The sequence below is a fragment of the Carica papaya genome, chromosome 6, assembly GCF_054855325.1.
Source record: "Carica papaya isolate Zhongbai chromosome 6, ASM5485532v1, whole genome shotgun sequence".
Lineage (NCBI taxonomy): Eukaryota > Viridiplantae > Streptophyta > Magnoliopsida > Brassicales > Caricaceae > Carica > Carica papaya.
This window is the reverse complement of record NC_142314.1, coordinates 27,033,383-27,050,064: the sequence shown is the minus strand read 5'-3', so window position 1 is coordinate 27,050,064 and position 16,682 is coordinate 27,033,383. Positions and strand designations below refer to the sequence as shown.

General features: G+C 35.8%; 1 protein-coding gene across 12 annotated transcripts; it reads left to right on the top strand.

Annotated features, from left to right (window-relative positions):
- Nucleotides 1-4,100: 4,100 nt before the first annotated feature.
- Nucleotides 4,101-16,666, top strand: LOC110806822 (uncharacterized). 12 transcript variants are annotated; one of them, XR_015821395.1, is made up of 7 exons: nucleotides 4,102-4,528; nucleotides 4,631-4,681; nucleotides 4,789-4,922; nucleotides 5,011-5,102; nucleotides 5,196-5,415; nucleotides 5,548-5,584; nucleotides 5,990-16,666. XR_015821395.1 is itself a non-coding variant. In XM_022031772.2 (6 exons), exons 1-5 carry the CDS (start codon nucleotides 4,229-4,231, stop codon nucleotides 5,381-5,383), a joined length of 765 nt encoding a protein of 254 aa, XP_021887464.1. In that variant the 5' UTR covers nucleotides 4,102-4,228; the 3' UTR covers nucleotides 5,384-5,415; nucleotides 5,627-5,760. The 12 variants fall into 12 exon arrangements, 5 of the variants coding, with proteins under 5 accessions (XP_088078253.1, XP_021887464.1, XP_021887458.1 ...); XR_015821393.1 differs by having other exon boundaries at nucleotides 5,509-5,584; XR_015821396.1 differs by having other exon boundaries at nucleotides 5,497-5,584.
- Nucleotides 16,667-16,682: the final 16 nt, after the last annotated feature.

Below are 16,682 nucleotides of genomic sequence, written 5' to 3'. Positions count from 1 at the left end.
TTCTTGTGGATTAATCTGAGACGAGACTCAGAAGGATAACTGCACAGGATTATTCAGTGATTTCCCGCATTACAGTGAAAATCCTGTTTATTTGGTATTACCACCAAACTTGCAAAAAATATTAAGCTTATTCTTTCAATTCACGGATATATTTATTTATTCTATTTGAGCACCAATTTTTTTCCAAAATAAGCCATTAATTTTTTTTTATTTTACTTAACAAAATTCTCCAGGGAAAAAACAGCAAAATCCAATTCCTAAGTCATTTAATTTGTTCTGTTTTAGTACTACTGTGAGGAAAGTTCAGTACGTTCTCCAGTCCCTATTACAATCTTCATTTCCCTCCAAAATTTTCAAATGAAATAAGGATTGGATTAAGCCCAATAAATACTAACGTAAGAACTAAATAACAATATATTTCTACTTCTCGAATTTGTAATTCAATATTACCCCATTTTATAGAAAAGTTTATGGGGGTATGCAATGGTTGGCCCGTCGGTTTTTTTTTTTAACAAAATTGAATGAACCAATCGGTTTATAACTAAAACTGAATTGATCGAAGTATATCCGTCAATTTAGTTATTAATTAAGATAGTCAAAATATATTTACTATTTTTGTTTCTTGAGTTTTATTACTTTATTTCAAAATAAAATTTCAATTTTAACTTATTTCATTCAAATTATTACATTATTTCAGAATAAATCGTTACTCCATTTTAGAATAAAAAATCTATAGCGTTGCTCATAAAATGATCACATGCACATACTCTAATTTGCAAATAATTGCATTCAAATTATTACACCACCAATAAAAAGGTCTAACTCTGTAGTTACAGAGTTTAAGTTATGTAATGTAAGAGAGATGTGGGCACGGAAGGATGTTAATGGTTAGAAAAAAATTTTGGACCTCATTCCCTTTTAATCTTTTGGATAGTGTCAAAAGAAATAAATAAAAGAGCCTTTAAAAGGATGGAAGATGATTTGATTGGGTTGGAACTAGATGGTTTTAAATTTTTGATTTTTTTTTTTTTTTTTTATCGTGAGTCATACTTTGTGCTCTATAGAAGATTTAGGAAATCTTATTAATATCTTGGTTGACATCCACTTAATACTTGTAATGATACACATTATACTTTTTATTTTAAAAGAAAAAAGAAGATCTAATTAATTTTACTAAACCAACAAGAAGAGAAAAACTCATCTAAGTATGTTGAACAACATCAAAGTACAAGAGAATTAAGATCAATTAAATCAATAAAATTATTCTTATTCTCTAATCTTACTTGACTTTCTCGACAAAATATTCATCATTATCAATGCTTAATTCGTTCTACTGTTATTTGTTATAATAAATATCATCAAAATATAAAGTGACAATTCGTAAAAAATTTTGCTCAAATCATCGGAGAAAATATAACTTACAAGAATTTGTAAATTTCTTTGAGCTTAATGAAATAAGAAGACAACGTACAATAGTCTACTCACTCCAACAAAAGAGAATTTGCAAGAGGAAAAATTGTACTTTTATGAATATGGTGTGAAATTTATTAAAAAGTAATAGTACTCCAAAAGCTTTTTCGCTGAGTAGTCAATTGAAGTATTCATATTCTGAATAAAAGTCCCACATTTGCAATTTAAAACATGACTCTGGATGAAGCATGGTGATGTGAGCAAGGTCAAGCCAAAAGACCTCCCAGAAATCTAAATAGAATCTCAAGTGACGAAACCCCATGTAAGAAAAAGAAACCACGCCAAAAGGGAAATTCTAACAGGTCCTGTTCCAAATAGGCAAGTAAGTCCAAAAGTCTTTTGTTTCTTAAGTCTTAAACTGGAAAGTAAATCCAAGTTTCCTAAATTAGAATAGGCCAAAAAGAAAAGTAACATCATCTCTAACTATTTTCCTAATTAAGATTATTCTAAAAAATAAACCAAGTTGTTTTAAAGAAGACTTAAGACCCAAATGGCGATTTATGGGCTTGAAGAATTGCAAGAAAAGTCCATTGTTGGCCCAACTAGAGAGGTCTAAATGTTGGTCCAAAATAATAAAGCATCAAGGGCTCACGATTATGGAGAGACTCGGCCCAAAGAGATAACAGCAAGGGAAAAAAGCCTGAGCTGTGATGTGGGCTTGGAGGCCCACTAGGCGTGCAAGTGAAGGCACCCGGTGAGTAGCCTGCACCCAAGACGCACCCACTCATTGGACAACGCACTCGTGCGGGGCAGCAAGCCGCACACGTGACGCGTACATAGAAGTTATACATACGTGCAAAGGGGTGGAGAATGATTATTCAATGGATCAAAAATAACTCAATCACGAGCTTACTATATTCAACAATTCAAAACTTAATTATCCAAAATTAAACATTTCCTATTAGAATAACAATCAATGTATTGAAGATTTATTCAGGTAATTGAAAAAAATAAGAAGAATAAGAAAAGAAGTCACATTTTACCCAGTAAGTTGATCTCACTTCCCAACTCAATGGAATAATATGAAGTTCTCTAACTTGAAAACGCTTGAAGAACTCCAAAAATTAGCAGAGCTAATTTAAAACAAAAACTTTAATTTACTGAATTCTAAAGATGTGTTTTACAACATAGAAATTATACTAAAATATTATAAAAATACTAATAAAATAAGCTGGATATTATCTCGTATGATTTTAGATTTAAATCACATGGAGAAAAGCAGAAGAAGAATCCTTCTTATAGCAACATCATGTCTGCATGCCTCACCTACGTGGGTGGCATCCCCGTATACGTGCAGTGTGCAGCTTGCACGTGTCTGCAGGTGTGCGGTGTACAGTGTGCGTCTCCTCTCTATTTGTGCGTGACTTCCTCGCACGTGCACAAGCCCGCCGTGCACGCGCGTCTCCTTAGCACATCTGCTCTTTTTACTGCATTTGCCATGAGAGTATCGTCCTTAAGGGCATATCCAAAAATCATTCCATGTTAACATTAGTTTTTCGTTGTTGCATGATTATTATTGTCAGCCACTATTATGTTTGGTTCTTGTTGTAGATTATGATAGGTTTCTTCTGGGTTGAAAATATTCCCTACCACTGACTAGAAGAGATCGAGAGAAATTGCCATCTAAATTAGAGACAAAATTATAAGAAATTAGGGGATTTTTTTCTCTAACCAGAGGAGATAGTAAAAATTTAACGAAAATAATTTATTGATTTCAATAACAAGTTGAGGAAGCAGAAAGAGAATATAATTTTTTAAAAAGTTTTACATTAATATAAAAAAAAAAATTAAAAGTATAAATTGATGTTCGTCTTGATATATATGTAATAAAGAACTAACATAGTTATTATGATATTACCATGTTTAATTTATGAAAAAACTGTAATTGTAACATATATTATAATTATAATTATAATTTATATGTAGAGGCCATGAATGAGGGTTTATCTCTTTAACATATTTTTCAAAACTTTCGTTTTAAATCAACTATAGAAGCCTAATATACCTCACTTTAATTAATAAATTAACACAAGGGTTTTTAGTAGAAATGACACAAACACTTTAACATTCTACAATTATGCTGATTCCAACATTTAAATATATATTGTTCGTCCTTATTCTTATGAAATAGAAGAAGAATCAAGAAATACTTAAAAAATAAATAAAATATGATACATATATATATTAATTATTATAAGAATCGAAATTACATATAGCATTATTTTAATGATCTACATGTTATTTGATAACAACTTTATACTTTTCTTTTATATATACATATTTAAATAAGAAGAGTAATACAATATTGAGTTCATCTTTTCAATTATAAACATTTTATAATTGATCTTACTATATACAAAACATATTTATTATTATAAGTACGAATGTACATATTTATTATAAATAAATAAAAATAGCACATAAATTAAAAATTATTAATTACATAAATTTATTTTTATCACTATTAGACGTTTAATTCATCATTATATATGTACACGTCTGTCTTAGTAATTATAAATTTTTTAAAAATAAAAATAAAATTACATTAGAACGCTATTAATTACAATATACTGCCGTGGCCATAAGTATTAAGTACAGCCACCTGTTGATATATATACATACATGTATATGTATGTGTATAGTTTTGCAACACAAAATAATTTGACCGGTTGCTTATGCCAAATGAAAGCCGAAGGACAAAGTAGAAGGGTAATCCGTTGAAGCGCCGGCTGTGAAGAGGGAGAAGGAGGCCAGGCAAATGTTGGGTGCAGTGAGATTGCAGGTCTCAAACCCTAAATTCAATCCTCCCATTCGGTTCTCAACCAATGATTATGTCCGCTTCCGCCCCTTCCATCTCCGCTTGCCGAATCGCCGACTCTCTTCCCTGGCTGCTCCATCAGCCAACAATTCACCTGCTTCTTCATCCTCATCACAACCATCAGAGCCCTTCGTTTCGTCTCACTTCACATCCTCCATTGGATCCTCTCCTCTCCACCTCTCTACTCCGTGGAGACTCACCGAACGCCACATCCTCTTCTTCAATGTCATCGCCTGCGCGGTATTTTTTCTTAACTCCGACGTGATTTCAGTCGATTGGAACCATTTTTGTGTTCTCTTCGTTTTTTTTTTTTGAAAATTTGAGTCGTATTTCGTTGTGCAGGCAGCTGTTTCGGCTACCTGGCTGTTTTGCTCTGCAATCCCAACCCTATTGGTTTGAACTTAACCTGCATTGTATTTCTTCTGCTGAGTGATTCTGTTACAATTTTATTATACTGATTGATATGTTATATATTAATTCCCCGATCTGCCATTAAATAGGCTTTCAAGAGAGCAGCGGAATCGCTGGAGAAGCTGATGGATGCCACGAGGGAGGAGCTTCCTGATACCATGGCTGCTGTGCGGTTATCGGGCATGGAGATTAGTGACCTTACTATGGAACTCAGTGATTTAGGGTTAGTGTTTTGAAACTAACAGCGATCTCTTTTTTTTTTCCGGTTCATTGCAGTTTAAATCATCAAACTCCTTCGTGTTCATTTTTAGGCAAGAAATTACGCAAGGTGTCAGACGTTCAACGAGAGCTGTTCGCTTAGCTGAAGAGAGGTTACGCGGGTTAACGAACATGGCTCCATTAGGTTATTTACAAATTTGCAGCTCTTTCCTTGTTTTCTATACGCGCTCAAATGGATTCGGAGTCGGGAGTTTTACTCCATCTTATACTTGCTTAGCTTCGGTGCAGGGAGTGGTGGCAGTGAACCAGAACAGGAATGATGAAACTGGACCAGTATTAGCTAGAACTGCCAGGGGCATAAGGGAAGGGATTGTCAAGGGGCGTGCCATTTTACAAATGTTTTTCACATTAACTCAATTTTCTAGGATAGCCCTTCGCTACTTTGCCCGGCGAACAAAGCGGTAGATAAACAAATCAGACAAGGTTTCTGTCTTTTGGTGAGCAATATCATCTCTCTCTTATGTATTGATTTTGTTTCTGTCTAAATTTTGTAATTTTCAGATAGCATTTCTGTTAAGTTTCATTTTCAGGACGAGGAGACTAAGCATTCCTGCTTTCTTCATTTGTAGATGCTTGCAAATTATTCACTGTGGCTCTGTCATTAATGTAAGTGGTTGATTTGGTTATTCTGTGCATTTTTTGCTGCAGCTGTCCTCTGATGTTATTCAAGTCTTCCTGTTGGTTTCATTTCCTGCTCTCACAGAATTTCTTGCGAGCTGTTAATGACTATGATATCTAAGTCTGATAATAATGTGCAGAATTAGAGACCTTGGACTGATTGATTGCTGGATTTTTCTGACATGAATATTGCATTGCATTGTCTTGGTATGACATCCAAAGGCAAGATAGGTTTCATGATACTTTTTTTTGAAATAAAAAGATAGGCTTCATGATACTTGGTTAAGCTTTTAGTTTGAATGGATCAAAGATTGAGAAATATAAACATATAATTTTGTTTACGGTGGAGCTTACTGTTGTTATCACATTAGTAATGTCGTCATCATGTGGCAGGAACTAGGTTATGATTTGTTGCAACGCTAGTGCCATGTGGAGGCACACTATAGTGCAGTTCTGAGCTTCAGATTGCGTTAATCTGTTAGGAGACTGATAACAAACATTGCTTTGTAACATGGGGTGGTCAATGTTGGAAAGGAGACAATGGGATGAAGGCTGTCATTGTGTTCTATGATTGAACAAAAGTTCTGGATATATGTAGTTAGTGTTAGATATTGTTCGTTGACTTTTGAACAGGAGAACCTAGCTAAACACTGATAAAGTCAATGACAAGTAGGAATTAAGAAAGAGAGAGCAAATTATACCAAAACTACAGCATACGCTTTCTATTTGGAGCCCTGAATTAGGATCTAGGAGAAGTTTCATTCTTATAATAAAAGTCTTAGTTCCTAGTATATTGGGAATTAGACCTAAGTTAATCCCTAGAAGGAAAATAGAAACTAAAGTTTCCTAATTTGGTAAGCATGAATCTCTCATAAAACTTCATTATACGAATAAAAAAAGGAAAATCTTATGCAAATATGAGTACTTGCATGGCATTAGGTTATGTTTGGTTCAATTCCCAATCAGTTTTTTTTTTTAATTCTAGCTTTTATTTTCATATTAGTCTTATTAATGCACAACTAAAACATAATTTGCTTTGTTTAACTTATCCCACCTTAAATTCTTTAATGGTAGGAATCAAATTCCTAGTAAATTTAAGATGGGGATTGAATTCCTATCATCAAGGAACTTAAACCAAGGTGGTGGTAACTCAAACACAACAAACTATGTTTTAATCAACATATTAGTAGTGATATTTATTTTTTTTAAAAAAAACATATTATTAGTGATATAAAAATCTGAACTAGAAAATTACTGAGAATTAACTTTGAATTAAACCAAATGCAATGTAACAATAATAAGAATTGGTAGTGGATCAACTTTAAATCACTTGTTTTCAAGTTGATTTTTACGATTCAGTCGATTCTAGTAAATAGTAAATCTAATTAAATATTTAGATATTTTATATTAAGTTTATTTAAAAATTATATTTTTTTGAATGATATAAGAAATTGTCTTTTGTTATTAGAAAAGTTAAATTATATTCGTATAAGAATTCATATAAATACTCGTGCAAATTTTGTTTAGAAAAAAATATTTTTTAGTCTTCTATAAAATTTATTTTAACTTTTTTATTTTATATATATACACAGCAACACACTTTTTACTAATTTGAGTAATAGGCTAACCTGAGTTGGGCTTAATTTGGATAAATGGCTTTAGCAAAAGGTGGTGGGTTTGCTTGAGACAATTTATATTGGGTTTAGAAGTAGATTTTGATTTGGGTTTAGAGAAAGTGAATATATAAGGAACATTTGGACTCTTGATGAAGTGGATGTTTGTGTAAAGGTTCGAAACTTAAAAGGAAATAAAGTCACGAATTAAATGCGGAAGCGAAACAATAGAGTTTAGGGTTTACGTTGCTTATACAATAATTTAGAATGTCCAATAGGGTTACGGAAAAAACCATTATAAAAGAAATTACGAAAATTAAGGAAAGAAGCAAAAAGTAAATAAATGAGTATTTTAGGACGATCTTCACTAACTTTTGAAGAGAGTTTGGGTGATGAATTATTCACAATCCTTTTGTTGATCGGGATTTAGGTCTTGGTTTTCTTGATCTGAAATAGTTAATGAAATGGTGAGTTACATTAGTTCAGTAAGAATATCACACTACTCACCGATACAGAAATGAAGATTGGTAAAAATTATAAAAATAATCAATAGAGCTCTTAAATTAAGTAAATTCATTTATTATAAATAAAACTATTTATTGTATACTTACCGTTGCAAGATTTTCAAAACCGACCTATATAGACAATAACTCAAATAACATTCTAATCTCATATTTAAGTGAGTAAAAATAATAATTTTTTTTTATTTGCCTACTGGTATTCCTGAGGGCTTATAGGAATGTCTCACTACGCGTAAACCGATATTCAACATTGTCAACTAACCGATCGTTCTCATACCCCATCCGGTATGAGCGCCAAAAATACCTTCCCTTAATATCTCGTCCGGTATGAGGATGAAACGGACCGTCGCATAATCTGTCTGGTATTAGCACCAAAAATATCAATCCTTGATACCCCATCCGATATAAGGCAACGTTCACGGCAGGGTTCTCTATATACCCGATTCGTCCATCATTTCTCAGGATATCCAGTAAGGCTACCATTCATTAATTTATATGACCAATTAATTTTCTGTTTGCATATTAATTATCAATTTCACAATCAATCATGAATCACGCAAGATAAGCAATATATACATTAAGGAAGTATATTTGAATCATTTAATCATTCCAGTATATGATCATATAATTAAAGCTGTAAATTCAACAATCAGTTAAACAGAATAACAAATAAATGATTAACCGATTTTCTGCTCAATTGGTAACCTGTAATTATTATCAAAACTTTTTAAATTACACAAAATACCGTATTACTGATTAGTACGTCTCAATTCCATAACAGGGAATAAGATGAGGGATTCTTATCCGAATCGGTGTCCGAAACACCGAACTTTCCACTGCATCTACTGGCGGTTCTTGAGTTTTCTGAATTTTTCTGCGAAGGTTAAAACACGATTCACGTACTTAAAAATACTCCAAAAAATTCAAAATCGGTGTTAAAAACCTTTTCCGGCCAATTTCGAAATTTCGGCACGGCGGCATCGCCGTGCTTTTGCGATGGCACTGCCACCTGTGGCGGCGGTTTGCCTCGGCCTGGCCGTATTCGGTCAGTTTTGGCTAATTTTGACCGATTTTATACTCATCCCTGCGAGAAAATACGTTAGTGGGTCTCGGTTGGCCGAAAAAAGTTAAAAAACAAAAACCTACCGACATGATTTTTTGGTGCGGCGGTTCCACTAGCTCACCTTCGCGGCTAGGTATTTTTCTTCGGTCAACTTGTAGAAAGTAGAATGGTGAACATAATGGTGGAAAATCGCACGAAACGTGAAACGAGAAGAGGCTCATCAGAGGTAGTTTCAGATTTTGCCAGCGGTTTTTGGCTCATCCGCCATTCATTTTACTCTGATTTGACCATGGGGGTGTTTAGAATTAAATTCCGAAAAGATAGGAGAATTTTTACCTTTTTTGGCAGTCGAATGTGGCTCTGGCACAACAGTTGGTGACGGTCGGCTCTCTTTTCTGGCAACTGGTTCTTCTTCTCCTGCGGGAGGCTGGCGGCTAAGGTTTGGGTTTGGTGTGATGTGAGATATTTATACCAATCTCCCTTAAATCTGGGTTGTTCATTGTATTTGATCTCGACTGTTCGATTGTATTTAAAGAAAAAATATATCTGAACCGTTCATCGCGATTTGATCTCGACCGTACGATCGCATTTAAAGAGATAACGAATGTGGACCATTCATTGCGTTTAATTGCGACCGTTCGATCGCGCATGAGGATAGAACGAATTTGAACCGTCTGCGCGCGCGGGAACGCATCTGGACGGTCCGATCGCGGACACGCGGATTGCCAGCGTGGCCTCCCGCGTGATACTGAGTCAGCATGCCTTGTTACGCGGCACGCTCCGGTTTGCCGGAGCTGCTGACTTGGCATTCCTACGTGGTGCAATTTTTCTTAATTGCATTTTGACCCCTAATTTTTTATTTTTCTTTCAAAAATACTTTTCAAACTCAAAATTTCACCATTTTTTCTTAAAATTGTTTTTAATTTTATTATCAATATATTTTTTTCCTAATTTCACATTAAATAAAAATTTATTAATTTCAAAATTATATTTGTATATATTTTTTAAATTTTAAAATTAATCTCGGGTCAAATTTTGGGTCTAGGTATTACAGCTCTCTCCTTTTAAAGAAATTTGGTCTCTCAAATTTGTCTCTCTCACTCAATCAAACAGTTGGGGATACTGAGCTCTGAAGTCTGATTCTATCTCCTATGTGGTCTCTGTGTGTGTGTGATTCTGTCATCGGATCTTAACGAAAGAAATTTTTTGGTTACGGAGTACTTTAGTCTTTCGTTCCATAATACCCACCAATATCTCCTCATAGGACAGATTCTCGTGAAGTGAAAGGGGTTCGTGAACCAAGATGTGATAGGGGTCCGAGTTGTACTTACGTAACATAGACACATGAAACCTACTGATTCCCTTAAAATGAGTGACTTTAAGGAACATTTGATCACCTTTCTCAAATTCTAAATCTTTCATCCAAGTGTCCGCATAACTCTTCTATCTACTCTGAGCCGTCTGGTTGTTCTTCCTGATCTTAACTATTTTGGCTGTAGTCTTCTCCACAAGATCTGGGCCAAACAATTTCTTATCACCCACCTCTTCCCAACATATCCGCGATTTGCATGAAAGACCATATAACGCCTCATACGGAGCCATACCAATACTTGCTTGGTAACTGTTATTGTGGGCAAATTCTATTAAGGGTAAATGATCATTCTAATGGCCCCTGAAATCAAGAACACAAACTCGGAGCATATCCTCCAATGTATGGATCGTCATTTTTTATTGTCCATCGATTTGAGAGTGGAATGTGGTACTAAGAGACAGTTTCGTTCTCATGGCTTGCTGAAAACTAGATTAGAACTGATAAGTGAACCTGCGGTCCCTGTCGGATACTACTGTCACTGACACTCCATGTTCCCAACTATCTCCCGGATATACATTCTTGTTATCTTATTTAAGGGGTCGGTCATCTTGATGGCCAATAAATGAGAAAACTTGGTGAGTCGGTCAATAATTACCCAAATAACATCATGTCTCGAGCGTCCCCTAGGCAATCATGTCACGAAATCTATTGTGATGTGTTCCAACTTCTACTCCGGAATCGATAATGGCTGAAATAGCGCGCTTGTGCGTTGATATTCTACTTTGACTTGCTGACACACCAGACATTTAGAAACAAAGTCGGCCACCTCTTTTTTCATTCCGTTCTACCAAAATCGGGGTCACATACTTTGATACATCTTAATGCTTCTGGGATGCATCGCAAACTTTGAGTTATAAGTCTCTATCATGATGTCCATCTGAAATCTAAGCAACCTATCGGCAGAGACTCGAAATTCTGAATTTATTCCATATTCTGCATCTTTCCTGAGGGCTGTTAGGGTGGAATCGGTGTATTGATCTTTCTTTATTCTCTGAATCAACTCAGGTTGAACAGTTAGGTGGGTTAAACATGTAACTCTCTTCACGTTCTAAAGTCGTACCTATTGTGCAGCCTCTATTACCCTGCATTCTGAAACCATTAGGTGAGCTAATATACCTGTATTTTTTCTGCTGAGTGCGTTGGTTACCACGTTATCCTTATTCGGGTGATATAAGATGTAATCGTAGTCCTTGAGGAGTTTTATCCATCGTCTCTAACGTATGTTGAAATCCTTTTGAGTGAATATGTGTTTCAAGCTCTTATGGTCGGTATAGATCTGAAAAGTTTTCCCATACAAGTAATGGCGCCAAGTCTTCAATGTGTGGATAATCGCGGCAAGTTCTAAGTCATGGGTGGGGTAGTTTTTATCATGACTCTTCAACTGACTAGACCTATAGGATATGACCTTCCATTGCTACATCAGAACACAACCCAACCCCACGTAGGAGGCATCACTGAAAAGTGTATATCTACTTGTCCCGCTCGGCAAGGTCAACATAGATGCAGTAGTCAACCGCTTCTTTAGTTCTAAAAAGCTCATTTCACAGTGCTTGTTCTACTCAAACTTGACGTTCTTCTTTGTTAGCCAAATCAAAGGAGCAGCTACACTAGAAAATTCTTCCACAAATTTGTGATGATAACCTGCTTTTCCCAGAAAGTTACAAATTTTCTTGACCGAGATCAATTTTCTACCAACCGAGCACTGCCTCAACTTTTTCGGGGTTCACTGACACTTCATTCCTTAATATGATGTGTCTTAGTATGGTATTCTGCTCGAGACAGAACCCACACTTACTCAATTTTGTATACAACTTTTTCTGAGAACCTGCAAAACCTAAGTCAGATGGTGAGCGTGTTCCTCTCTGCTTTTTTAATAGATCAGGATATCATCGATAAATATAATGACGAACTAATGCAGGAATTGTCTGAAAATCCTATTCATCAAATTCATAAAGATGACTGATCTGTTGGTTAGTCCGAATGGTATGATCAGGAACTCATAGTGTCCGTATCTGGTTCGAAAAGTTGTTTTGGGAATGTCTTCTGCTTTGATCTTTACCTGATGGTAACCTGAATGCAGGTCTATTTTAGAGAAGATCTGAACACCCTGCAAGTGATAAAAAATGTCATTGATCCTGGGGAGGAGGTATTTGTTCTAGATCACGACCCTATTAAATCCTTTGTAGTCAATACATGATCCTAACATCTCTTCTCATTTCCTTGCAAATGTGACTTCAGCGCCTCAAGGAGAAACACCGCGTCGGATGAACTCACTGTCCTGCAATTTTTTGATCTATTTCCTCAACTCTTCCATTTCTACGTGACTCATACAGTAAGGAAAAACTAAGATAAGCTGCGTGTTAGGGTGAAGGTCTATGATGAACTCAAATTTCTTATCCACTGGTAGTCTGGAAAGTTCATTAGGAAACACATTTGGGAAGTTTCGGACTACCGGGATCTCTAGAATGTAAATTTCTTTTTTAAATTTGCCTAGTTAGAGAAAACAACTAAGTTAAAGCGCTATGTAATAAAGAAATTGCTATAAGAGAATAATATTAAAAAAATTTATTAGCTTGTAAATGACTCTTCGTTAAGAGACTTAAATACAATTTTTCTCGTAGAAACAATTCACGGTGGCGTGATACGTTGTTAACCAATTCATTCTTAGAAATACATTAGGGTCCCTCGTGTCAATCTCTATCAAGTCCATCATGGGTAAAACCGAGTCCCGTGGAAGAGGGGTCAGATGTTGCTGGGGAGGGACCGGGTGACCCTATAACGATGTCGGATGATATGGTGGGGGCTCCAAATTGTATTGTGACGGTGTCAAATGATACGATGGAGGAGCAGAGTTACATCGAGGTGGTATTAGATTCTCTCGTTGTAGGGGTGGCTTATAGTGTGAAAGTGGTAGAGGGTCAGATAATTCCCTCATTTCTTCCCTGGCTTTTTGGGCAGAGGTGAGTCGCTCTTAATTTCGGAGAACTGATCGACATCCTCTCGAAGCGACCCATCTCGAGCTGCCCTATTCAGTAAGGGACATCATCTCCTCGTATCTTGTATTTATTTTTCATAAGGAAGGGTTGGGCGATAGTTCGTATTTGGTGTTTTTAGGTTTTTGTGTAAGAAATGATTTCGAGGAATGCAGTTCTGATACCAACTGTAAAGGTCCGGAACTTAAAACGAAATAAAGTCACGAATTAAATGCGGAAGCAAAACAATAAAGTTTAGGGTTTACATTTCTTACACAATAATTTAAAATGCTTAATAGAGCTACAAAAATAACCATTCTAAAAGAAATTACGAAAATTAAGGAAATAAGCAAAAAACTAATAACTGAGTATTCTAGAACGACCTTCACTAGTTTTTGAAGGGAGTTTGAATGGTGAACTATTCACAACTCTCTTGTTGATCGGGATCTGGGTTTTGGTCCTTTTGATCTGAAATAGTTAATGAAATAGTTAGTTACACTAGTTCAGTAAGAATATCACATTACTCACTGATACAGAAATAAAAATTGGTAAAAATCATAAAAACAACTAAATGAGCTCTTAAATTGAGTAAATTTATTTATCATAAATAAAACTATTTATTGCATATTTACCGTTGTAAAATTTTCAAAATCGACTTATAGAGTCAATAACACAAATAATATTCTAATCTCATATTTAAGTAAGTAAGAACAATAATTTTTCATTTTTATTTGTCTACTAGTATTCCTGAAGAGCCCATAGGGATGTCCCACTACACGTGAATCGATATTCAACATTGTCAATTAATCGGCTATCCTCATACCCCGTCCGGTATGAAGACTAAAAATACAATCCCTCAATACCTCGTTCGGTATGAGAATGAAATGAGCCGTCTTCATATCCTGTCCGGTATGAGCGCCAAAAATACAAATTCTCGATACCCCCGTTCGGTATAAAGCAACGTTCACGGTAGGGTTTCTTATGCACCCGGTCTGTCCACCATCTCTTAAGATATCCAGTAAGGATACCATTCATTAATTTATATGACCAATCAATTTTTCGTTTGCATATTAATTACCAATTTCACAATCAACCGTGAATCACGCAAGATAAGCAATATATACATTAAGGAAGCACAATTGAATCATTTAACCATTTCAGTATATCATCATATATTTTAAGTTGTAAATTCAACAATCAGTTAAATAAGACAACAAATTAATGACTAACCGATTTTCTGCTCCATTGGTAACTTGTAATTATTCTCAAAATTTTTCAAATTTCACAAAATACTGTATTACTGATTATTAAGTCTCAATTCCATAACAAGAAAGAAGGTGATAGATTTTTACCTGAATCGGTGTCCGAACTTTCTACTACACCTACTGGCGATCCCTGAGTTTTCTGAATTTTTCTGTGAAGATTCAAACACGCTTTATGTAGCTAAAAATACTTCAAAAAATTCAAAATCGGTGTTAAATTTTTTTTTGGCTAATTTCAGAATTCCGGCACGGTGGCATCGCTGTACTATGGCGACGACACCGCTGTTCGCGGCAACGGTTTACCTCGGCCTGACTATTTTCGGCCAGTTTTGGCTAGTTTCGACCGGTTTTATACTCATCCCTGCGAGAAAACACGTTAGGGGACCTTGGTTGGCTGAAAAAAATTAAAAAAACAGCGGTGAGATTTTTCGATGCGGCGGTTTCACCGGCTCACCCTCACGGCTGAGCGTTTTTCTTCAGTTAATCTGTAGAAAACAGAACGGTGAACACAATGGTGGAAAAATCACACGAAACGGGAAACAGGAAAGGGCTCATCGAATGTAGTTTTGGATTTTGCCTACGGTTTTCGGCTTATCCGCTGTTCCTTTTGCTCCGATTTGGCTATGGAGGTGTTCGGAATTAAATTCCGAGCTGATAGGAGAATTTTTACTTTTTTTGGCGGTCAGGGATGGCTCTGGCGTGGCGGTCGGCGGCGGTCGGCTCTCTTTTTCGGTGACTGGTTCTTCTTTTCTGACGGGAGGCTGGCGGCTAAGGTTCGAGTTTCGTATGATGCAAGATATTTATACCCGTCTCCCTTAAATCTGGGTCATTTATCGCGTTTGATCTCGACCGTCCGATCGCATTTAAAGAAGAAATGAATCTGAACCATTCATCGCGATTTGATTTCGATCGTACGATCGCGTTTAAAGAGAGAACGAATCTGCATAATTTATCGCGTTTAATTGCGATCGTCTGTTCGTGCCTGAGGAGGGAACGGATCCGGACCGTCTGCGTGCGTAGGAACGCAACTGGGCCGTCTGATCATAGACACGTGGATTGCCCGCGTGGCCTCCCGTGTAGTACTAAGTCAGCGTGCCTTACCATGTGGCGCACTCCAATTCGTCGGAGCTGCTGACTGAGCGGTCATACGTGATGCAATTTTTTTTAACTGCGTTTTGATTTCTAGTTTCTGATTTTTCTTTTAAAAATACATTCCGAATCTAAATTTTCACATATTTTTCTTAAAATTATTTTAAATTTCATTCTCAATTTATTTATTTATTTTTTCTAATTTTACATTAAATAAAAATTTATTAATTTTAAAATTATATTTTTATATGTTTTTTAAAATTTAAAATTAATTCCGGATCAAATTATGGGGCCTTCCTGTTTCCCTTTTCGGCCTTGTTGAAGTGGGTGTTTAAACTCGGCCCTCTCAATGGATCTCGTAAGTGAAGTGCAACCCCCACTTAGAAAGGTTAGTAATGGCAAATCCGAAAGCAGAATATTTTGCTTGACTAGTTCATGAGAATAGGAAATCTTTTGGTGTAAACTTAAACTCAAGCTGTTGTTAGCTTGTGAGATCTTGTTAGTGGTAAATTGTTTTCTGCCTTGTACTTCTAAGACGTGTATCCCTAGTTCGTGCGCACTATTTTGGTTGGGCTCATAGGGGTAAGGGTTTGTGAGACTAGGAGTTGTATGTGAATTCTCTTAAGGTTGTCCTTCAGAAGGACTAGAATGTTCCCTCCTCCTCGGAGGGTAATCCTCTTAAGCATTGATGAGTATTTCACGCTAGTTCAGTTGATAATTAGTCATTGATGATGATTAGTTTTCATATCCTAGAAGTTTAAGGCGAGTCAACCTATTTGGTGTCCCACCCAAATGGGCATTAACTTGATAAATTGTTGTGCAGTCTGGTGCCTCACCTAGCGGTGGTTCTTGATAAGAAGATAAAATAGTCTGTATGGAAGTGAATCAGCTTTCATTAGATAGAAATAAACGTTAGAAAGTTTATGATTCAAACAAGTTAAAAATGTAGGCTCTAGTTGATTGAAGAAAGCTCTCTCATAGTTGGCAAATACATTTCCTGCCCCCCCTGAAATGCTTCTTTTCTGGACAAGATTTCTGCAATGAACTTTCTGTAGCGGCTGTCCTCTCGATAAGATTTTAGATCTCTCTTTGATTTTCTGCACTCGGTTAGATTCTCGTGAGAACGTGGGGCTGTGAAATTAGAAGGAAATGATGATGAAGAAAGAGAACAAGGAAAAGATATATATATATATA

Excerpts from the sequence above, each read along its gene's own strand:
- LOC110806822 (XM_022031772.2), top strand. The coding sequence starts at position 4,229 with ATGTTGGGTGCAGTGAGATTGCAGGTCTCAAACCCTAAATTCAATCCT. Across the intron at positions 4,682-4,788 it reads CTGCAATCCCAACCCTATTG|GCTTTCAAGAGAGCAGCGGA; the intron begins GTTTGAACTTAA and ends GCCATTAAATAG. Across the intron at positions 4,923-5,010 it reads ATGGAACTCAGTGATTTAGG|GCAAGAAATTACGCAAGGTG; the intron begins GTTAGTGTTTTG and ends GTTCATTTTTAG.